This window comes from Oxyura jamaicensis, chromosome 3 (genome assembly GCF_011077185.1).
Source record: "Oxyura jamaicensis isolate SHBP4307 breed ruddy duck chromosome 3, BPBGC_Ojam_1.0, whole genome shotgun sequence".
In the NCBI taxonomy this organism is placed as follows: Eukaryota; Metazoa; Chordata; class Aves; order Anseriformes; family Anatidae; genus Oxyura; species Oxyura jamaicensis.
The window spans coordinates 57,338,417-57,363,380 of NC_048895.1; the positions used below are offsets into that span (position 1 = coordinate 57,338,417).

General features: G+C 42.4%; 1 protein-coding gene and 1 long non-coding RNA gene across 3 annotated transcripts in view; both read left to right on the forward strand.

Moving 5' to 3' along the window:
• TXLNB (taxilin beta) overlaps positions 1 to 13,268 on the forward strand; it is a 36,018-nt gene extending 22,750 nt beyond the window's left edge. Inside the window, exons 7-10 of one of the 2 annotated variants that reach the window (XM_035320109.1) lie at positions 3,829 to 3,903; positions 8,635 to 8,727; positions 8,935 to 9,030; positions 10,139 to 10,903. In XM_035320109.1, coding sequence (XP_035176000.1) covers positions 3,829 to 3,903; positions 8,635 to 8,727; positions 8,935 to 9,030; positions 10,139 to 10,903 — 1,029 coding nt within the window. Of the gene's footprint in view, positions 1 to 3,828; positions 3,904 to 8,634; positions 8,728 to 8,934; positions 9,031 to 10,138 lie in introns of both variants that reach the window. The other variant, XM_035320110.1, reaches the window with a different exon arrangement.
• A 1,439-nt stretch (positions 13,269 to 14,707) lies between these two features.
• LOC118163485 lies at positions 14,708 to 17,531 on the forward strand. Its single transcript, XR_004749075.1, has 2 exons — positions 14,708 to 15,853; positions 15,884 to 17,531. It is a non-coding gene; the product is annotated as an uncharacterized LOC118163485 (long non-coding RNA).
• The last annotated feature ends 7,433 nt before the right edge of the window (positions 17,532 to 24,964 follow it).

The following is a 24,964-nucleotide window of genomic DNA, read 5'->3' on the forward strand; positions in this document are numbered from 1 at the left end:
CTGGAAAGTAAAATAATCCAAAGGACATATTGGCTCTGTGGAAAGCTTACAAGTACAGCCTTGTATCAATGACCATTCTTCCAGTGCCTCAGAGAATATGAGCTTTGGTGCTGTCTGCTACAGGTGACTGGCCCTGTTTCTTAGCCAAACCTTCTCTCTGCATTTTATTCAGAGCTGATGCACACAGTTTTGTTATTTTCATTTCTTTTAAAGCCATGAAAGTCACCGCCATCTACTTTTGGGAGTGGGAGATTTCCTTTGTGGCTTTGCTGAATGTATGACTAGCACCTATGAAATAACAGGTTCGAAAACAAGATACAAAGACTTTAAGTAGTGGGTGTATAATTATATGCACCGTGTTCAAAGATTTTTTAAATTCTTTCCAAACTAATGCTCAAAACCCCCTCTTTGAGGTAGTTTGGTGATATATTACTAACATCACCTCAGAGCCAGGTAGCTTTAGCTGGAAAATTTAAGTGACTGGCCAAAAGCCGTGCCATGAGACAAGGCATGACCAGTATGTCAAAATTCATCACAGGTAGCCCAGCACTAAGAGCTAGCCTACACATCTCCTCCCTCAGTCATACTGCTGAGCTCTTACTCCACCCACCCAGCTATTGTGTGGGGATATGTATATATATGTATGAAATTAAGGTGGTTTTGACTGAGTCCTCTCATTTAGCTCACTCTCTCTCCAACTCAAATGTGCAAAGTCAGAGTCTTGCTGCACTCCAGCCTCCTGTACTGTCCTGTACAGTTCTCTGCATACCATTTTTGACATCCTTGTGCATCGATTTGCTGCAGGATTTTGCAAATATCTTTAAATGAAAATTGTTATATTCTTTTATCAATTTGATTGCTTCTTGGAGGCTCGCTTTGATGTTTTTCTGTGCAGTTCTTCCATGTAGGAATCTTTGCTCCTATACAAAATTTCTTTACCTCATGCAGGGAGAGATGTCCTCTCCTGCAGCCTCTGCACATCACAGCTCAACAGGCAGCTTGACTCATTCTCACACAATTCATTCTTCACATGCAACAAGAATGTGATTCCCTGAGTAAGCAGCAATCATTTGTGCTGTGTGGCCTTCCCAAAGTGTCAGCCTGACCTAAAGATGCAGTTTTACTATCATCCCATTACTGGTCAGCACTACCTGGGACTTCCTCAACATACCATACATTTTTAGCACTCGTAAAGCAAACTTTGATTTGTAGTTAACTCCAGTTTAAAGCCTCTGTGGCTTTCAAGAGTGTGACTGGAAGGTAATGGTCAGATGTCTACATAATTAGAATTTTGCAAAATCTAGCAGCAAAAAGGGAAGCCTAATTTTCACTAAACCAGCCCGTAAGTCCATGCCATTTAATGGGAATGTGTGTTCTTGGGGACTGGCTCTTTTAGACCTGAGCATGATGTGACTGCCTGGGCCTCCCGCAGCTATTGTAGTTCTAATGATGTAGTCTAACAACACCAGGCTTCACAGAAGTTCTGTTTTGTAAACAACACATGCAATATTTAATAATTTCTTTATACTTCAGCCTCATTGTTACCACTTCATAGCCAATTAATAAATGTGTCAGTTCTCCCGATGCAGTTTCTCTCAGCTTGCTGTTTGTAGATGACCCCAAGCTGCATAAGAGTGCACTTTAATTTGAGCAAACCTCTCTGTGGCTTGCTTTCCTTACAGAAGAGCTTATTAACTCTTGGATTTTAACTAGCTACAGAAGCTATGTGGGTCAATAGTAGAGAAGAAATACTTCATTAGCAGGCAAAAGAAGCAATTTTGCTTTCTCTGCCCATCTCACGTCTATCATACTGTGGCAGAAGACATGGCAGAGGAGGCAAGACCTCTTCATTATCTCAGGCACACAGGATAAGAAGGTAACCCCAGCCAAGATTTAAGGAATACAGATAAAAGCCCAGTTCTTGGAAGCAATGACTAGCCTGGAGACTGGGTAGCTCTGGAGGTTTTCAAAGAACTTTCCAATAAATGTTCAACCAAGAAACCCTATAAATCCTCAAATGAAATGAAATGAAATAAAATAAAATAAAATAAAATAAAATAAAATAAAATAAAATAAAATAAAATAAAATAAAAATCACCAAGTAAATATCACAGAAACCTGAAACATAAAAATTGCATCCAAACTTAAATATATTTTTTTTATGTGCAAGGAACAAACATTCTCCCAGGAAAACAAATGCTGAGACCCATTTAACCTAGGCCTCTTCCTATCACATCATTTTAATAGCTAGGACATGCTGACATGACCTATTTGAAACCTTGAAATTTTAGCCCACAAGATCTAAACTCAGAATTTGACTTACCTCAATTGAAACAGACATCAAATTAAATTCTTAAAATAATTATTAAGAGGCAAGTATAAAACTAACAGAACATGGTATTTCTTCATACAATGCATGGCTAAGCTGCAAATCATTCTTATCCTGGAAACTGTAGATGCTAATAATTCAGTGGGTTTGAATCAAAAGGCCAAATGGATGGAGGAAATGTATCTTTTAGAGCTTATGTATAAATATGTATATATATGCAACAAGTCTAATTCAGTCTCTGTGCCACAAAAAGCTGGAGAAGAAGTCGTTATATTGTTCAATCAGCATTTATAGCATACATCCTCAGCCCTTTTCCCAGGTGACATTCAAGTATTTTGCGTGTGTTATTTCTAACTAAATGTTTAGAATCAAGGTTTTTAGAATCAAGGTTTTTAGGATCAAATACATTTACTGCATGTGGTTCTACTCACATTTCACTTCCAGTATGAGTGGGTTCTATTGACTTATACAGTAATTTTCAATATATTTTCAAAGCCCAACTGTGCTATTTTAAATACAATGTAGTCCACAGAAGAAAATCCTGTGGCAGACTAAATTGTTTATATTTCATTTCTCAAGCTATCATTACCTTTTTTTTTCTCCTGAAATACATTTAGCCTAACCAGTAAAACTAACACTGTATACATGATTGTTAGGCACTAGAAGTTTCTTTAACACTTCAATAAATGTTCCCTGGTTTCAGATAAACCAATTGCTAGAATAGTTTGGAAGTGCTGATTCCAAACTGCAACCTGTAGATGTGTCTATACGTTTTTCCTACAATTCATTCACCCTCAGCCGATCCTCCAATGTGCAGTCTACACGTCCCAATGTCATTTTGCTAATGCCTTGAAGTAGAGATAACATCTTCCCAGGAGAAGCCAGGGATGAAACTGTAATCAAACTCTTCTTGGGCTGCCTCCTTGATCTAAGTGAGGCATTTATCACCCTGAGCTGGGAGTCTCCGCTGATGGCATGTCAATGCAAATGGAGCTGTAAGATAACAGACACCAGAGCTTGATTTTGCATGACATTTACTGTTCATTCCCTTTCTGGAAGCTAGCAGATTTTTTGAGACATGTCTGACTGTGACCACATCTGTATGCTAAGTCCTGATCATTATTGCAAAAAGGAATCTGCCATTCACAGGAGAGATGAAATTTAGCCTGAGCCATGCTGAAATGACAATGCCAGAAGGTGTTGTAACCACACTCTACAGGTCACATGAAGATATGCTTAAATACCATACTTCTTAGAACATACTGTACTACACACTTCATTCCAAGCAGTTTTTAAACTAATATTCAGATATGCCTTTTCTAATCAAATGCCCCATTCCTCTCCTGAAGATAGCAATAAATATTCAGTCTTGCCTGATGCCTCTTCCCACATTCATCCGAGAGTTAAATTACTCCTTACCAAGGTAGCAGGGGATCTAACAATTTTCTCTCTGAAAAAACGGGGATCTAACAATTTTCTCTCTGTTGCCCAAACCACAGCTCCTGAACCAAGCTGCAGAATGGAAGCTCCAGGCCAAAATGTTAAAGGAACAAGAGACTGTCCTGCAGGCACAGGTGACGTAGGAGAGGTGATTGCATGGTGTGCCTTTGTTTGCCTACTTTTAGCCCATGAGACACATTTCAGGTAAAGTATACAAACTGTTTTCTGTGTATTCCTTCTAGTCTCATTTGACATCACACAGGCTACGGTGAAGGCAACAGGTTATTTTCGAGTTGACTCTAAGGCAGCGTCCCCTACTACAGATCATATTGTGGTATTTATGAGTGTTTACAGTGCTAAACCTCACAACAATGTGGGTGCCGTGGGTTGATTATTTACCAGAACTATCCTTCAGGCAGGCTCCTTACCCAGCAAAGCACTGAGGTACAAGCATATCATGGAACATATCTACCAAACAAACTGATGTGCTATGTGCTTTTCTGCATTGGGATGTGAGAGCAGAGTTTTCATTAGCTTTAGCTTGAACTTTGCCTACAGAGGGTTTATACAAAGGAGCCTCTAGGCTTGCAGTACTTAGATTCTGAAACATTCAATAAAATAACGTGACTTCCCCAAATTACATTAAAAGTCAGGCTGGAGCAAAAGACAGTAAAAGCAAGAAACAGACAATAGGAAGAAAAAGGTTTCCCCCTACACTTTGAAAGCAATGCATTAATTCAACCTTGAATACAAGTGAGAAAACTAGGTGATATGACAGACTTTCACAACAAAACAAGACAGCACCAGCAGATTTTCCTGCACTTACAGAAACTGTCATGGATTCTTATCTTCATCTACATCTCTGTGAGGATGGTCCCTCCCAGCAGAGTTTTGGGGCAGTTAGTCCTACAGCCGCTCAGCTCCTCACCCATCAGCAAGTGTTTTCAAAGCCCTTGCTCACAGTTCAGCATACTGCTAAGTCGTTCAAGTTTAGCTCTTGTAGATGATCTAACTCCTACCTGTTGATCAGTCAAGATGGGCTAGTGTTAAATGACAGCCCAGAAACATGTTGCCCTTTACGTGGTGTTTCAAAGGCTAAGATAAGCAGGTAGCACACGGAAGAATATCTGAACTGCTCCCAACACCGGTTGGACAGGTTCTGCAATCAAACCTCAAAGGCCTCCGGCCAAGTCAGTCCCAACTGCAGACCTGCTCCCAATTTTCTCTGAGTGGTTTTAATTAAACTTTTATGTTCAACTAGAAAGAGTTTTTTATGCAGGCAGACCTCTGTAGCCAGTTTAATGAAGGCGAACGTATTGATAAAAAACAGAGTATATTCAGCATACATTTGAAATGGTAAAATTGTTTTTAGAAAAATCCAGTCAAACAAGTGTGCAAATGTGTTGATAATACATGTGCCCCCTGCACACCTGTTTAGATGAAAATTAAGGGGTTCACTTGCTGAAATGAAACGTGCAGTTAGGTGTTCTGTTCACGTATGCAAGCTCTGTCACTTACGCAGCAGCCTCCATTTGGAATTACTGGGAATAATAACGATAATTAGCATTATTTACAGCCTGGTAGCACCAAAGGGCCTCCCACATGGACCAGACACCATTGTGCAAGGCGCTGTACAAGTGCAGAACAGAAAAAGCACAAAGAGCTCCTTGATGCAAACAGCATGAAACAACCAATAGAGAAATGACTGCATAGACATAATGAGAAGATACTGGTCAACAAGACAATTAGAAGCCATAATATAGCCCTCGCTGCCTGCTGCGCTGCGTGCGATAGCACTGCAGTGTAGAGGAGGTGATGGAACACCCTGTGCTTCCTTGAGCTGAAGGGAACCTGAGGACAACAGCTTCATGCAGTCCTGTCTCTGGTCAGCACAGCGTGTTTGAGACAGCCGAATCCAGCCCTCCAAATGGTTGCAGGGAACTGGCGCCAGCTCAGGGAATACACCCAAACTGTGGTGGCACCTCCCAGAGGATGCACACCCTCCCCAGGAACATTGCTTATGTGGACTTCTTTAGTGTCATGTTTTGAAAAGAAGCAAGAAGACAAAAGTCAGCCTAGGCCTTCCATTTTTGGTAGCCAGCATAACACAACCACTGGGCTATGTCAGCTGAGAGGAACGTGAAGGAGATAAAGGGGAGTCCTCACTGTAGCAACATACCAGGGTCAGCCTCAGAGCATGGAAATGTGCAAACGCCGCCATTTCCTGAAGCCGTGCGCTCACCAGCTGTCCCTATCAGCAGCATTTCCTCTGTTCTCCCCAAGGACCTCACAGCAGGGCTGGAGGGGTCCTCATCTGCTGCATGGCCCTAGTCTCCTAGACCATGGAGCGTGAGCACATGCTCCTGTGAGAGACAGCTCCCTTGGCCTCCTCCCAGCTGCTGTAAAAACATTCGCTCATTTATTATTCAAATTTAAAGTGCAGCAGCTATTCTTTGTGCCATAGTACTGCCTAGGGCCCCAGCTGAGATCAGAGCTGGCCCTGTTCAAACCTGACAGGTTTTTTTATCTAATTAAACAATAGGTGAAAGTTGAGAGGGAAAAGCAGAGACTGAACTGAGGTGAGCTTTTTCAAGACAAGGGCTCTGGGCTGTCTCCCAGCCCAGCTCCATCACCTCACACCAGGGTATTCCTCTATAGGGACAGCCAGTCTGCTGAAAACAGCTCGCTTGCTATCTGCTCCCACCCACACGGTGGCACTCAGGCTGCTACAGTAAGCTTCTCCAAGTTTCTGTTAATGCACAAGTCCCAGCTCTGGCTACAGCCTCATGTAAATACTCAGGCGTACACTGTATGTCAGCAAGCTCCGCTATCTGCAGTGCAGAGCTCAGCAGGGATTAACCTCTCATGCATTTACACAGCTTGGCAGGGAAGGGCTGCAGCCAGGGAGCATTCACAGCCACCGAGACACTAACTGCCCAGTTTAAGCTTAGCTCAGGCATTTCCATACAACACTGCAATTATGGCAATGACGTGTTCCCAGGGGCGCCGTAACAGCTAACCAGAATGAACATAAATCATAGCATAACTATATCCAGTTTGAAAATCAGAACTAAACCTACCCCATTATTAGCAGCACTTCCTACATCCTCTTTTCTTCAGTAACTGTACAGTAGTACCAGGGGAGGTGTGTGCTGGCTGGCACACCAGGAAATAAAGCTCCCCATTAATCTTTTCATCATCCCCCCGCAGGTGGCAGCTCCCTGGCTGCTCGGAGCCCCCGTTTCCTCTGCGCCCACCCTGTCCCAGGCAGTGTGTGCCACGCCAGTTGCACTGTCTCTAATGAGAGTTGTCAGGCTGGACAGATGAACTGTCCGATCACCTCCGCATTGCTGGGCATGCCTGGGAACCGGGATGAAGTGTCTGAGCTGGGGCTGGTCGTCTTCTTTTCAGAAGAGCTGATAGATATACTTTATATAGTATCCTGCATGGTTTTGGAGCTTTGCGAGTACTTTGAAAAAATAGTCTCAGATCTTTAAAACAGATTTTTCAAAAACATCCACAGATTTTAGATAGAAGAACATGCAAATATGGTTTACTGACAAAATGAAACCACAGATGAATTTTCACATGGCTACCAGAGGTAAACTGATAAGCAAAACACAGACCCCCTGCTAGTCTTAAATGCTGGCACATTGCAAAAGACTTTTTTTTCTTTTTTTCTGGCCTGCTTCATGAAGTGAATTGAAGCTGGCAGAAGAGGTTGCGAGGAAATTATCTTCTCCACCTTTGCTGGCTTTGCCTTCAGCTGGAGGGCGCACACAGGCTGCAAAGCAGAGCTGACAGGGTGCCCTCTCAGCTCTCTCATGTCATGGTGCCAGGATGCAGGTCAACAGCACCCAGAGCAGGATCATGGTGGCACGATGCCAAGGCTGGAATTCGCTCAGCAGCAGGGCTGCCCCCATGTCAGATAACACAGGAGGAGAGTAGAGATGCTTCTCTTCTGCAGTGGTGTCCAGTGAAGCATCAAGTGCTGCCCGATGCCACTGCTGTCCATGACTTGTGCCACAAGCAGGGACTGGAAAGATGAGATAGGGGAAACCGTGGCTGCAACATGATGTGGGGATGCCTCACCCCTAGATTGCTCAGACATCAGCAGCAGTGCAGCTGGGCTAGCACGTAGCTCCCAGCCTGGTTTGTGAGGTAATTGAGATGCTGGGTGAACAGGTGAAGAAGCAGGGCTTAATGTTAGCTCAGGCACAGCTCTAACTCTTACCTGGAGCTAACCCCACTGCCTGGTCCTGCACAGCATCAGTGGTCAGACCAGCTCAGGATAGTCCCTGCCTACGTTCCAGTAGCCCAGTGCACCCACAGAGATGTCTCAGTTATCACATTGTCTTCCATTCAGCAGGTCATCCCAGGAGTCTTCTCCTACAGATGTCAGCCACAATTGCGTATAGGGCTTGTGAGGAAAACAAGGGATTGGAAATCCACTCAGATTTATTGCTGTCCTCCTGAAGTCTCCAAGGAGTTACTTAGGGAAATGTTTCCACTAGTCTCCACTTCTAGGGAAGTTTTTCTGGTCAACCTGTATAGAGGCACCACAGCTGCAAAATTCACAAGAATATAGCATCCATAATTCCCAGGTCTTTTTAAAATCACTGGCCTGTGTCTTTCCATTCTTCTTCAGATTGTCTTTCTCCAACAGAGGCATCATAATTATTTTCAACTTCAAAAAGATACAGTTTTAGTTCTCTTATGTTGGTCCTTCATGGTTTCCAAACATTTATAAGGCAAAAAACAATACCTATTTTATTATCACCTACCAAAGCGAGGTATCATTATTCAGTTCACTGTTCTGGAGTCTCTGAAATCACTCTGTGTTTTTATTTTTCCCATTGATGTAGATCACTCTCTACTCTGAAAGGTTTGAAGAATTTCAGAAAACATTGACCAAAAGCAATGAAGTGTTTGCCACTTTCAAACAGGAGATGGAGAAAGTGAGTAGCTGCTCATATCTGAACTCTGTACTTGGCTCTCTCCTTTTAAATTCTGGTATTTCTCACTGCAATAGTTTCACCTGGGATGAGGACATTTCTGCATATTTTGGAGAGCAGAGTTATGAGTACAGCCAAAGGGCTGCCCTTATTCCATTTGCACTGTAGGATCCCTGTTGAGACTCAGCTTTTCTTCCTGATTCTATACAGATGACAAAGAAAATGAAGAAATTGGAAAAGGATACTGCTACATGGAAATCCAGGTTTGAGAACTGTAACAGAGCATTACTGGACATGATTGAAGAGGTGAGTGCTCTTTTTCTTCTCATGATGCACCCCTTCCACCATACAAAGCTTTAATTGGGAAATGCAATGATCTGAAAATGCCGAAAGTCAATTAAAAACTGTTCTTGAATCTAAGGGCCTTTTTTTTTCAAGCTACCTTGATAGTAAAGTCTCTTTAAAGAGAAAGACAAAACTCACATCTGCTGACACTTTTAGATTGTGCAGAAATATGCATCACGGCCATGAGAAATTGAACTACATAACTGTGAATTTTAAGTGCTCTAAAAATGCATAACTGCGAACGCTGTAATAGAGAAGCAAATTGGCGTTAGTTCACTTCATGCTACTTTCTTTCAGCATAGGAGCATCCACCCAGGGAGTTAATGTGCCCTAATGAACTTTACATTCACACCTTCCTTTCATTAACTTCTTTCTTGTGTAGACAAACTCTAAGAGCCAAAAGCAAGCACTGTGGCTCATTGTAATTTTAAGCACACTTTCACAGAGGCGGTGCAGAGGAGATTAGTAAGCATGCTGGAAATCATTCAAATAAGATAAAAAGCTGCCTGAAGTTTCACTCCAGACTTACACTGAACTTGGACCAGGTCTTGCTGGTTAACCTGAAGCTCCATGCTATTTTTATTTCTATGGATTTTTTGTATTTCTTGGTTCCTTGCTGGCTGTAAAAGCAAGAAAATATTCATTTTCAGGCTACTCTCACAGAACCCAGAAGGAAAATATAATAAAAACATAATACAACTTTTTTCCCCCCTAAAAATTCAGATCCAGCCCCACTAGAAGTCCAGGTAGGCTTTTGGATGCAGATATGAATGAACATATAGTACGTTCTTCCATCTGTACAGATTATCAATGGGTACTCCTTCAGACATTTTGGGATGAAATTGATCTAAATCTGTATGGAGAATTTTGATAAACTACAGTAACAGGTGAATTTCCTCTTGCAGCCTCAGATCATAGTTATTGCAGAGCAATTAGTGAAAGCCAGCTACCTCAGAGAGTCCTGTGAGGGCTGCCTAGATCTCAAATTATGTTCTAATTGCCAATTCCACCAATGATTTGCATGCGCACAGACTTAGCCCATGCCTTTGTCTAATGTCTTTGACCACAGAAAGCCATGAGGACCAAGGAATATGAGTGCTTCGTGCTGAAAATCCAGAGACTAGAGAACCTTTGCCGAGCTCTGCAGGAAGAGAGGAATGAATTGTACAAAAAAATAAAACAAGCACAGTTCCCTGAAGAGGTGAATGGAAATGACATCTTAGAAGAAGAAGACGACACTGATACAAACCCTTCCTCCTCCGAGCAGGCAAGCATTGAGTTGCATGCCACTGACGATAGCATGCTAAAGAAGCTGGCAGAGGCTTTCAGGGTGTCCCACAAGGTGGATGAGTTCCTCCCAAGCAACGGCAGCAACCCAGAGCCCCATGATGCTCAAACGTGTAATGCTGTCTCAGAGCCTGAGCTCCCCTCTCATCTCACCCCACGGTCAGAGTCTGGGAATCTCTGTGAGCAGCCTAGCACGAGCACATCAACACCTCCTGAACATATGCCAGCACCCACTGAAAATACAATGCCCACCAAGAATGTGCCAAAGGCTACCAGAAACATGCCCACACTCCCAGAAAGGGTGCCAGCACCCACAGAAAGTGCACCAGTACCTCCCGAAACCATGCCAGGTCCCACTGGGAATGAGGCAAAAGCTATTGAAAACATGCCAAAACCCACTCTAAACATGCCTGCTCCACTTGGAAATATGCCAGCATCCACAAGTCCACCAAAAGCTGCAGAATGTATGGAAGACACAGCAGAGCTGTCTGTCCAAGGTCAGCCTGCAGAGCAAACAGGAGATACAGACATGGAAGCGGTAGATTGAAGACACTGATGTGTTCAGGCCTGTCTTTTACAAACCGCAGCTCTACTTTGTTCCCCAAGATTGGTATCTTTTTTTCTTTTTAAAGAAACAAAAAGTAGATGCTAAAACACACTCATACATACCTGTGAGAAAACGTAAAGTGCTTCTCTTTGCTACCACTATCCAGTAATATTGAGTCTGCATATTTTGCCGTCCTTCATCTGCTTGAAGCATAATATTTTCTTAATGACAGGAAAATACAACAAAATTACAGTATCTGTCTTTTTCCCAGGCATAATGAGTCATCTCATTCAACAAAATAATTTTGAATTGTTGAAGTTTCATGTTTGAAAAGTTATTGCAATTCGCATACATATATTTAAAGTCTCAGAATTAATTGTATCTGTTCAGTTTGATGTTGCATAAAAGATGGCCTACTTGGAAATGTAGAGATCTCAATAAATCAGGGGAAAGGAATCTGTGATTATAAAGTAAAATTGTGAAACCATCAATGTGGTCAGCCAGATCCGAGGTGATGTGTAAAAACAAAAGGGGAATTTTTGTAAGAGTAAACTACTACTCGGCGCTACGAGGACTGAACAACCACAAACCCTTAGGCTACCTCTGGATATGTTTTTTCTGCTTAGTGCTCAAAAAGAGGTTACCAACAGAACAATGGGGGAAGGAAAAAATATATTTTCTATATTCTTCATAAAATATCTGAAAACAACAGCAACTTCCAAACTGATGGCAATTCCCAAGGTAGGGATAACCACCCTTCTCCTGCATCCAACAGAGACTAGTTTGCTAGTTTGTTGTACCATTTGGGATCACACATTTGCAACAGAGGGTCACGTGCCTTCTTCCAGCGAGCAAACAAGTTTGGAAGTTCAGAAGTTGGATGCAGATCCTGGAACTTACGCCAGGGACAGAGAAGGGAGCGAAGCTATGCAAGAAGGTACCAGGAGGTACTCCAGAAGACCCCCTGTGATCATGCTTCAGGAGAGAGTGATCCCTCCTGGTCACAGTCATACAAACATCTCTTCAGTAAAGCTTCCTTCTGGCCCTGCTGCATGTACTGATGCACCCAGGAGAAAGGCAAGTGCCTGTCATCCTGTCCAAGCAAATAAACAAATAGGTACCAGGAAAGCATGAATCCCTCTTACCTTCAGGAGATCAGAGGTATTCCCATCCCCTCTCTCATCTAACCAGCCCTTCCTATCTGCCTGCCAGCACACCATTAGTGAATAGTTTTACCACCTTGTCGGAAAAGCCAAGCCAGAAATGCTGATCCTGGCATCGAGAACAAGGGTGAGGAAGGAATCAGGTAAGAGAGTGCACCTACGAAGACAGCTGTACAGTCTCGAGCAAGAAGAGTAAGAAGGCTTTGGAGAAAAAGGTTAAAAAAATCCTGCTGGCACATTTCTTGTTTCTCATCCCCTTCTTCTGAATTCAGTCTAGGCATTTTGGATCCTGATCTGAACAGCTTAAGAACCTGAAAAGGGCAATTACATGGGATGTCTGTATGCTGGAAAGAGAAGTGTTACAATCAAACACATGTTTAGAGACAAATCCCAAGGAGCCCCTGAAGAAAATCCCAAAGTTGAAATAGAGTTGAACCAAGAGAAAAGATGCCACTTTTGGCAAAGCATGAGAGGCAGTTCAGAGTGCTTCCTCCACATCACCCTCCAAAAGCAAGGTTTGAATCTTTGATTCCAGCCAACCTGTGTCTGCACTGCTTGTCCAGCCTTTTCAAGAGCTAACCCTTCAAAGATACAGACCATGATTTGCAACTGTAGGTTGTTTTGGTATGGCCTTACAAAGTAGCTATTTTGGCTACAGTTTAAAAATGTAGATACCTTATGTTCGATACCAAGACAGGCAGGATATATTTCATGTCTTTAATCACCTGAAAGTGGATTATTCAAGTCTTAGTTATCTTAAGCTCCTTTTATAAGTAATGGAGATGAATAGGCATCTTTTAAGGACAAGTCATTTTATGGTAAGACTGGCATCCAAGACAGAGGAAAGTGACTTTCTCTCTGAAGGTGCCATTTCTCTTCACTGATTCTAGGGCTAGCCTAAGACAACTAGCTTAAATTAAAAATGATAATTATTAGGTGTCTAAATAAGGCAAGAGGAATCTCACCAGACATTCAGCTTCAAGGCCCTAAACAAATCACCCTCTCTGAAATGTAAGCCACTTATGTGCCTGTGAAAACATTAACTTGTAACAAGTCTTTATCCTAAGACAGAAAGCTATACTCACTTTATTTACTTTCTTTAGTTTCCATTGACTTGAGTCTGTAGAAATCTAGTTTCAGTTATGAGTTGTGTTTGGCTTTAGGGTGGCTTTTAAAATTAATATAATTTATTTTTTTTTTTCCTTTCTTTGTCTTATTTGATTCTGTTGCCATTTTGGTATTTGCCTGCATGTAACCAACTTCTTTTTCTTTAAGTAGGCCCTTGGAATACCTTTATTTGTTGGAGTTTTCTTATACAGTCAAATATTCAATTACATAATAATGGTCAACATGTCCTCATAACTTTAACTGGGTTCCTTTTTGCATTAATCATTACAGCCACGTCTTTAATTATATAATAGTTACCTCATACATTCCAACTTCAGCAGTCAAGGAGGTAAGGATCCTACAGATAAAACCTTCACACATATTCATGATCGATTCTTACAGCCTCATCCCTCATGAATAATTACACAACCTTCTGGGAAAATCACTCCCACTCTACCCCTCCTTCTTCATTTGGGCCTTTTTAAATATTTGCATCTAAAATTGCACTCACATACTTGCAATTCTTATTACTCCATCAGTTTCTACCCACATACCTGTTGCTTCTGCTCTTCCATACCATCTACCTGTCTGCACTTTATCCCAGCAGCTTCCTCCTCGTACTCAATGCTTACACAAAACACTGAAAGCACAGGAGATGGAACCTCCTTGCTTTCAGTTCAGGACTTGGCCTTGTGCTCACAAGAGATGGCAGAAAAAATTGCAGGGGAGATTCTGGCTGATTCCAGGCTGGACAGAGCATTTACAGTCACACCATGGGGGTGGTTTGTCTGTAATCTTGTGGTCTGCGGGAGGTAGCATCCTCAGTAGAGAAAGAAAATCTAGAAAATTTGGCCATGTACCTGTTCATTATCTGTTGCATCAGACTGAAGTTTAAGCCAACATCACCGTCACATATTCCCTTGCGTGAAACCATTTTCTCAAATTCTTCTTCAGCACTGACTGCCAGCCTCCGCTTGCTTTCTTCCTGTACTGGGGCCCTATACAAAAACTACCTCTGCATGGTAGTGGTGTCATCATGGAAAGCCTTTGGGACTGCAGTCTGTACAGCAGCTCTGCTGCGTATCCCTTGGTTACCTCTGGACTCAAGACACAGAAACCCTAGCACCCTTCTGCAGTCACTCGAAGGCAGTAAGTAGCAGTGACACATCCAACTTCCCCACTGTTCATTCTTATCATCATTCTCCTACTGACATTGCCAGCCTCATCAATCCTGGTGCGGGCTGTAGTTGCCTCTTTTAGTCTTCCTTTTATTTCACATACTTTTTCCTATACCATCTAGCACGGATTTTGGGGGAGGAAAGGGTTATGGTAGCTGTATCCTCCTGTATCCTTACTAAAACCACACATTGCTGCAGTGCTTCCAAACCAGCAATGGCCTTTGATTTGCAAAAGCTGCCAATGAAGAAGCACAATATTTCCCTTCTCTGCATGCCTGACCTTTGCCACCTCAAAAATTTAACAGCTCCCCTGCTGAACATGTAAAACATTTTTCAACAACCCATAGTTTATCCAAACGTGAGGGGATTTTCATGACGACAGCTAAAATCACATCCATGATGCTAACATGACCCTCTCACCTAATTTCTGATCACTGTGGCAGACCGCAGCAATGATAAATCTCTTTGGCCAGAGGTTAGTAAGAAACATTACAGCCCAGGAAAAATAGCTTTTAACTGTGGTCTCCGAAACAGCTGATCTGTTTCAGCTTAACTTTTCCCACAAAAACTGAACAGAAGTAGACACAGGCATGGAAATATATAATCCAGATGACTGAACTTCAGCAACAGTATAGGCGGCGCAGAACAGGGACATGCAATATAATATGAATATGGGGCAATGTTTTCATAAGCTTCACTGTTAACAACATCTTTAAATTCACAGTCAACCAGACTGCAGCCAGCCACAGGTGATGTTCATGCCATCTCTCTCACTCCACAATGAGCAGCGTTGCACTCATCAGTATGGCATTTAGACTTTTTGCTCTACTAGAGAATTACAACAGGACTAGTTTCTCTCCTGGGCCCACGAGGATCCCTGCATTGCCGTTCACACTAACCTTCAACCATTACCTCTGCTTAGCAAAGGGGCAAACAGAGGGAATGGAGGAGGCTGGACGAGGGAGTAGGGAGGGCAGATGGAGAAAAGGCATTTGCCACTCCTCTGGCCTTCAACAGCTTGCACTAACACAGTTCATCACTGTGCAATGCTGTGTTGTCTACAGAGAAAAGACTTAGTGCATCACTTTCAAAGATGGAGGAGGAGAAGACAGCTATGTCTTCTTTTCTTAGTTTATCCCATTGAAAATATTTTCATGCTTAAAAAAAAAAAAAAATCGGGAAGAGGCTTAACTGCAAGTCTGTCTCTGGCAAAGTTATTAGGATTCACCTTTGAGATGCAGATGAAACACTTGCAATGCAGCCTGAAAGAAGGACAGCCTTAGCAAAACATGATATGCTCAGCACAAAACAAGATTCTGGAGTTGGACTAAAATGTCACACCTTGCAGCCACAAGTCATGAGAAAAGGAAAAGATGGAAAAAATATCTCACATTTGGTGAAAAATAAATAAATAAATAAATAAGTGTAGGTACAAGAAAATAAGTTATGAAATAGTAAAATATTCCTTCTTATGAAAAAAAAAAAAAAAAAAAAAAAAAAAAGTGAAAAAGTTGTTCAGGAAGCCCTCTTAGTGTTCAGGAAGCCCTCGTATCTGCATGAATCATTTTATACATTGATTCCTAAAATATGCCATGGAGTGCCTTTCATCTCAGAGGATCCTAAAATGCTCTTCAAGCTGTAAGTATTGAGGAATGACTTCACTCCAGGCTGGAGAGCCACCTGCTCTGGGCTGTAATTCAGCAGCAATGCACAGCAGAAATAGACAGAGTTGGGCAGAGGCTCTTATTAGATATAAATCTTCAGAGCAGAACCCAACCGCTACCTGCCTGGTATTAGAAAGAAACATTTTCAATGATCAGTTTATTCCATAATTACCTTATTTTTTATTTTTTTTATTTTTTGTATTTTGCTCTGATAATTCTGGCACTGCTATCAGCAGAAAACGAAGGTCCAACTCTTTGCAGGTGTAAGTCAGAGCAGCTCCTATGGAGCCAGTTGAGCTGCACGTGTTAACATCAAATGAGAATGTACTCCAATTACTGAATTACTGAGCCATTAGCAAGTTCTCCGTTCCTGTGAGTGAACATTTTACCCAGCTGATATTTCAGGGGCCCTGAGAGAGTCAGAATGGATTTACTCAATTAGAATTTGGACAACATGTCACACTTAATGAACCTATTTTAGGCAAAGTGCCAAGACGCAATCTTTATTGACCACAGGTGGCCATGGCCTCGGCCTTGCAGCTCATCCAAACATCGAGTGCTTCTGTGTTCCAGCTAACATCCTTTCCTCAAAGACGATCAAGGACAGAGCACAATTTCGTGAACCACTATAACCACTTCCTGCAGCTCTTCATTCTTACTCGCACTTCTCCCACCCAATGACTAGTCTAAACCCATACTGCTTACTGAAGCTTGCTGGATATACCGTGTTAAAAACAGAACAAAATATGTAGTTTTAGATTTCATTTCACACCAGATCTAGGTCAAGTCTGACGAGATGGTTTGAGCTTACAGATGCAACAGCTCACTGACACCATGAAGGGGGTAGTCCTGCTCCACTCACTAGGTTAGGGTGCTACTTTGTAAAATAAATAAATAAATTCTTAGTGTAGATCCCAAAACTGGCTTACTATGGGGTTAGAGTGCTAGTGCTTTGCTCAGCACAGAAGCTGAAAAGAGACAAGGACTTCTGAGCATTCTTTTGCCCCTGCGCATCAATAACAGGTCATGAATTGCTCCCCCAACAGATCATTCTTATTGCACATCACTTCCAGTTTGTGAAGCAAGGCAGCCTACAAACTGCCAGGTAGTTCCGTTTCTGGAAAAAAAAAAAAAAAAAGTCACAAGCTGAACACCTCCAGTGTCACAGCAGTTGTACAAAGGAAAAACTTTGTGCAAGTCCCAAGGGGAGAGTCAAGTTGTGCTAGCCATCAGGTTATGCAGCTACCACCTCTTCCCTGGTGTTTCCACTCCTTTCCCCAGAACTAAAAATGAAATGCTGGCATTTGCAGTAATGTGACTTGCGGCTTCCTTCCCCACTCAAGGCATTGCTCCTGCCTGTGCACTACACCCCCTGCCCTCCACAGTGTGCTGATGTGTGGCTGCACTTCAACTAGGTCACCCAAAAAATCTGGGTTAAAAATTCCCCCCACATATCAAGAAGAGCTATTTTTTAACTCAGATCATAGCAGGGTTTTTTTCTTTTTTTCTTTTAAATGAAAATATCTCATGAAGCTATGACCTAAATTCTGGTCATAATAACTGCTAATTGAACTTCATCAGTCCTTCCCTCAAAGAAGTGGAGACAAATGTATGCAGCTGTGCATTATTTTGATGTTAACTCCGGAGCATAATGCTGTTCTGAGTTAATACTAGCATTTCCATTGATTATTTTGCAGAAACCTCCACTACTTGTGGACTGAAAACTGAAGTTGAAGAGGGAAATTTTTATTTTAATAATGAATCTTATGCTATACAAAAAACAGGGAAGATACAACATACAGTTCGCTTTGATAGTGAGCAACTACATAGTTTGGAGCTGTTCTTTGCATCTTTTGATGGTACAGGAAATAAAAGCTATCATGCTTTGATGCAGACACCCTGGACTGAGTTTCTTTCTTTCTTTGCTTATCATACTACTAAATGTTATTAAATCAATGTCTATAAACCACAGAACACCAAAGACTTGACTTTTTATTACATCAGAGGCTGAATGTAATGGAAAGAAGATGAGGCATTTGTTCCCAGGAAAGGGAAAAAAAAAAATGATGTGGTCAATGATATTTGTCTTAGAAGCAGCCTTTTTGTGTGTTGGTAATGCAGTGTTACCTCCTGAAATTATGGTCACATCTGAATGACCTCAACTGGAGACAGCGTTGGTTTTAAATTTGAGCTGCTAGACCATTGCTAGACTGCCAGACTCTTGCACCAAACCACACTTGACTGGTGCTATTCCATACAGCTAGAGCCTGCACAGCAGTCTTGGTGACAGAAACATGATGTAGGGTCAGGAAGAGAGGTACCTGCCACCACAAAGATGTCTTAGTCAGCGTCACTTGTCTCCAAGTGCCTAGGTCAACCCATTCCTCTTCACCTATTGATTTCAGAATAGTTCAATACACCCACATCACTGTAAAATACAGATCAAAATAACCTAAACTTACAAACAGTTGGCTTCACCAGAAGGGAGATTGAACTCCTTCTAAAAAAAGGACCCCATTTACTTTGTGTGAGCGGAACAGCAGCTCCCATTAACCCAACCAGGCCCTCCACATCTTTGGTTTATTTTGTCTGCCATTATCTATCTTTATGCCTACATTAATCACATGCTAGTTTAGATTCTTGATGGAATATAGCTTCATCTGCAGTTACCAGTGAATTAACAATATCCTATACTAGCATCTTAATTATATACTAATGTAACATACCATATGCAATTCAAGTTGCATGTTCTGTCACAGCTATAGGCCTGCAGAGCTGTAACAAGACCTTTTAATGGCTCCAGCCTTGTAACGGCTGCAGGGGCTCACTGCAACCTCCTGGGCAGCAGCAGGAGCTGCAGCAGGAGCTGCAGCAGGAGCATTGCTACTCCACTTGGTGTCCTTCTCCCCTCAGGGATGACCTAGGATCCTCATGGCACCCTACACAGCCCCATCAGTGCTGGCAGATGGCAGGGAGAGAGACATTCCAGGCTGTGCACCTGGAACCCTGCAATCTTTGCATTACATACAAAATCCCTGCTCTTAGGGCCCCATGTCTCAGGCAAATGATCTTTCTGCATGTAAAACTGGGACGCCACACCTGGTTGCCAGTTATTTTGAGTGCAAGTTTGCTTATCAACATTTACTTCTCAGTAAGATTAATTGCTTTCGTCCAACATAAAGAACCATAAGAATTGACAATAATAGAATACTTCATGTTGATAGGGACCTCTAGAGGTCACCTCCTCTTCCTAACTCCTGATTTTGCTATTGCCAACAGCTCACATGATCATTTCCTAACCCAGCTTGGTAAAATTGTGTCAGGTGGCTTTAGATTTTGTGTGAAAATGCTCAAGCAAATCAGATCATTTTCACCTGGCTTTGCTTGGTGGGATGACTTAGAGGGCAGCTGTGCTGGCAGATTAGAGAAGCAACCTTTGGCAAGTGGGTGTGTTTGTCCAGATCCACTGGGAATGCAAACTCCTCACCCCCTGCAGCTGCAGCTCCAAAAGGACATGTGGCCCAGCATCAGTTACTTGGATTCTACCTCCCACCAGCTCAGGCTCCTACACTTGATAACGTTCTTCTGAGGTTTTGACAAAACAATCCAAATCCTCAGCAGAGTAGTAATTGTTAACAATATTTACACAGGTGTATGAACTTCCCACATGTTCTGTTCTTACTTGCCATGCAAAATGTCACAAAGATTAACACAAAGAAAACTGTAGCATCACTGACAACTAGAGTAAAGCCTACCCATACATGTTACATTCAACTAGATGAGATAAATACTACACATAGATAAAGCAAGCAAAAGCCTTTTATAAACTCCAGAGGTTAAGAAGCTTAAGTCAGTCCCGTAAAGAAAAAAGCCAGTCTCGTTATACCTGCCTATCACAGAGAAGCCATTCTAGGAAGTGTGCCAGGCTGTGCACCTCTCAGGGCTACTCTAACCAGCAGAGCCTAAACAGTAAGCACATGGTGACCATTTTGAAGACCACTGAATACATATTTTTGTTTTAAACTTTTGCTGAAATAGCTTATTTGAAAGTCTCAGTCAAAGATGTTGATTAGCAAATGACAATTAACTAATACTTAGCTAGGAAGACTTGTGAAGTGTCTGCTACTTGGTCCCAAAAGCCAGGGGCAAGGTTAAGACACTATGAGTAAGTTCACATGTGTTGTGCCCTTGCACTACTGACCCCAGGAGTTAAAACCTGGCCAAAGTACCTTCCACTGTGCCAGTGCAGTGTTCATCTATGGCAGTCAGAGGGAGTTACAAGGCTATGGAAAAAAAGTCAGGCTTCCTTTGACCACTCCACAGCTTTTCAGAAGTGCAACACAGGAGTTTCTGGGTCTTGTTCATGCCTATCCATTTTCAAACTGATGCAGCTAAACCAGTGCAAGTTCTCAAGTTCTTACATGCTTATTTATTGTGCCCTGACCTTTTTCAAAGCAATCAGAAGAAAATGAGAGTTTGCAGTTTTTTGTTTTGTTTTGTTTTGTTTTCCTGGAGATTATACACATCCACTTCAGAGTTTGGCCCAGTCTCTCTGGCTTGGCTCCCAGAGCTATGTTTCCACAAGCAAGCATCTGAGTGCAGGAGGAAAAGAGGATAGTCCAGCTGCTTTAAGGATAGGTGTGTTTGCACAGACTTGGCCCCTGTGTGGTGAATGGCAGAGCTTTCAGCCCAGGAGCAGAGCAGGGCTGGGCTATGCAGCACTCCTCTCTTGCCAGTACATTTTCATCAGAGAAGGTCAGACTCAAAGCATGCCAAAATCCACACAAATAACAAACTTCCAGCAAGGCTGTGACAACACTGCCATCCCAGAGGAAGAGAGAGACAGAAAGCAGCCACCTTCCTATGCAAAATCAGAGTGAAACCCAGAAGCTCTCCTCCCTTCTCAAGGCACTCTTTATTGGCTTGTGCCAGATACTGCAGTGTTAACCCATGCCAGCTCCAATGATGGTGATGACAGGAAAGAGAGATCAAAGCAATCCTCTTGGATTTGAAAAGGGTTTCTCCAAAGCTAGATTTTTAACTGCAAGTAAATTAATCTAGGCAACAAATGCCTTGTTTGAACATCTCCCGGTCTTTACCAAAACACTAATTCCATCTTTTTCTCCCCGTCTGTTGTTTCCCCTCTCACCATGCTCTGTTGTACGCTGCCCAGAAGGGGATCTGTCATTTCTCACATCACCTCTTTTGGTCTGTATGCCCTCAGCCAAATATCCCCACCTTGCTTTGTGAATCAGACTTCTGAGACTTTTCTTCCCATGAAAGGGATTTACAAGTGTAATTCCTCATTAATAACAACATTATGATTCTTATTAAGAATTCTACGTTAATAAGAAATCTGCCACTTTCTACAGCACTTACTCTCAGCAATGTCAGTACTCTGAATTCCTGATGTCCAGCAGTTAAACTGAAGCACTAGTAGAAACTCTCTTCTGGTTTAAACAGGTACACCACCATCTCCACAGACTTGAGAAGACAGAAGGCAGCTACCTTGCCAAAATCCTGGCTTGGCTTCCTGGCTCTGCTGCAGGCTAAACATTTATTTGTTTTAGCCACAAATGAGCAAAACGACATCTAAAAAGATCTCCCCAGGTAGAAAGGTGGCTGGGGGCTCCTGTCGCACCTGCTCAGCCTCCAGGCAGCTCAGCTGAAGCAGTCAAACCACAGATAAAGGAGCGTGTCCCCACCGATCCTCTTCCAGCACATGACTAAGGAAGAAACCTCATGAGAAAGCTTTGTGATGTGGGGAACTTGAGCAAGCTCACAATGCTTTCCGTTCCCCTGGGCAACAGGTATTATGATGTCAACATGTGGCAGCAGGGCAGTTAAATGTTCTTTTTTTCTCTTCATTTTCCACACAAACTTTAAGATAAATAGTCCTCAGAAGCATGTCACAAGCACATTACAGGTGAGGGAGGGAGAACACAGAATAATTCACACTCATGCTGGCTCTCTCCAGGGCCTGCTTCATGCGCCTTGGAGGTGCCAAGCCAGCACAGTGGGTCTGGAAGGAGCCAGGCCCTTCTTCCCAGCCTTAGCCCTACCACAGCTGGTCCTGAGCCAGTCCAGGTGTGAGGGAAGAGGTGTAGAAGGGGAACAGCGACCCTTCCAGATGCACCCAGAGCTTCCAATGGGAAGTTAAATTCAACAAACACTACCAAATTTTAGGTGAGGACTGCTTACTGAAACATTAGGAACAGCACTTGAGTTGCACTCAACAAAGCTGGCTGCCATGCTGACTCAAGCAGTGAATTACAGCTCGGGCAATATGTTGCTGCTGACCATTAGCTTCTGCTGTCCTTCATTACCACACGCCAAGGTCTTCGGCCTGCTCCTGTTCCACCACCAGCCAGCCTAGCAGGGGCTGCGCTGAATGGAAAGGCTGCCCGACGGTGAGGAAAGACTCCCACATACTGTTCAATATATTCTTTGGCAGAAAACTGAGATTAAAAGCAGGCTGAACTCAATTACTATTTGTGTAACTAGAGTATCCTGGTTACAGGGCCTGTAACCATAGCAATCATTTAAACAAAGCTTTGAGGAAAAAAAAAATTCCTTGTTATTAAAATGTTGATCCTTGATTCTGATTCAGCTTCTTGATCTTCCTATTGTCTCAGGTCTCAGAGGTGCTGTCTGCCTGCAGGTTTTGTAGGAGACACAGGAAAGGAAGAGCTCAGCTCAGAGCCGCAGAATATCCTCAGCTAGCACTTGTGTCTTGTGCTAATAGAATTATTAATAGAATTATGCTTCCAAAACATACAAATACCAAAGGATCAGATTGTCATGCGGGGATTCAGACGTTTGTGAACATAACACAAGTAATCGGCTAGCAGGGAAGTTTCTTACAGGTCTCAGGCAATTAAACCGAGCCTACTATTATTCACATTCCAAGCAAGGTATTACTTAGTTCGGAGCCAAACTCATTTAAAACCTTAGGCAAAGGAAAAAAAAAAAATAATAATAATAATAATAAAAAAAGATGGAAGCATTTGGCAATTCTATATTATTATTATTTAAGTCTCCTTGATTTTACAGCCGGATTACCTTCCATCTCCAAAGACCCCATTCCACAGTCATGACTCTTGTATTAGTAAGAGTCATGCAGGCATTACACAAAGGGCAGCATTGATTTGTTATTCTGTAACTCTATCTGGATAACCAGGGAGATTTTTATTTTGAAAAGATCCTGCTGGAGATTTTTTTTTCCCTCCTTCAAATGCTTGTTAAATGAATATGTAGCCAGGAAAATGGGACACAGAAAGCAGTAAGATGGATATGATCTGCACACGTGTTTTTCTCACAAGAAAACAAGTGCAATGCATGTTTAACAAAAGGGAGTAGCTTCAGGGTTACGTTATATAATGGACCCAGATGTAAACTCTTGAATGTATACCACTCCAGGCAGGTCTATTAGAAAAACGAAACCTTTCTGTTCATAGGAGGGAGGAACGAATTTCTTCTTGAAACATAGCTTAAGAGCTGCTCCTGAATGCCACCACAGCTGGTTTAGACCCCGAAGCTTTGCTCACATGAGCACAGCATCAGGCTGTCTCTGGGTTAGTGAGCTATACCAGCAGCCGTAATTTCTCTGCGTATCTCATTGATGTTAGTTGGACATCACTGAATGAAAAGAAAATATGCAGCAAACACAGTGACTAATACATGCATTTAACGCCAAAAAATACTAATGTATCAAGTCAATGACAAAACACAGCAGCTGCAGCCTTAACAGGAGACCAGGTTTTGTTTTATATGGCCAGGTTTTACTAGCATCAGAATGAACAGAAGTTGTTTCACAGAATACTGTCAGGATAGAAATCAAATGTGAATATAGCTGTGTGAAACCTGGACATTTATTTTTAGGTACACACACCCACACACATATGCAGCCTGAATAGTTTGTTCCCCTCCTCTGATACAATTAGGGATGCCTCCAGCCAGAACATGAGCCCAGGCTTGCTTTTAACCCAATTTGCCAGTGCCACCCTATTTAACTACATACTATATCATGTAACAGCTTGAAAAGGGCTTTATTTTTGACTTTTTCTTTCCTCCACATTCTCCCAATGCTATTCAGTTTCTTTCAGCAACACAGTAATTACCATTCCAGATCAAACCCGAAGTTCTGCAATTTAAAGCTCAATACCATATGCCTCCCAAAAAGTGGCAGAGACTGCAGTAATTAAGCCAGGGGAAGAACAGTCTCCCCTTCGTATTACTTCGCATTTTGTTTTCCCACTCAGGCTTAAGGCTTAAACCATTACGTAAGATCCCTTTAACAAAATACCCATATGGAATCACTGCATTTACTTGCAATTACCTGACTGTGGCTTATTTACATTTCCACCTCATAAACAGATCTTCATATGTGAAGAGGCAGGTATCCAAAGTGCTTTCTACAATTAACATAACGCACAGTTATTCAACTTGAATGTTATTCAAGTCAGTCACAGTATTTGCTTCCAAAATTAAATCTGATCAGCTACAGCCAGCTCTTCAGAGAGAGCTTCCAACCTACTAATCACACCTCATCTCTTTTGAGCTGTGGCCCTCCTTCACCCGTAGCAGTATTTGCTTTACCTTTTGTAAGTTTGGATTGCTTCCATCACTTACATCCTTCCTGAATTCTGCGGTAACATGCAAAGGTTGAAAAATCTTGCTGTAAGCATATGGAGAAAGGTTTGCTAGATTAGATGATTAGTCAGACTGCCGAGAACCTTACACAGGAAGCAGGGATGTGAGGCTCCCTCCCCTGCAACAGGTTTCGGAGATGAAGTGTTCAGTCATAACACGGGAAGCCCTTCTGCCTAGGACTACTGTGCCGCACTGCCTTCCACAGAATCCCTTCTGAGATTTCCTGACACCAGAGGGCACGTTCCCATTAACAGATGCAACGAAAAGCAAAGGATTCAGCACTCTGCCCTCCGTTCA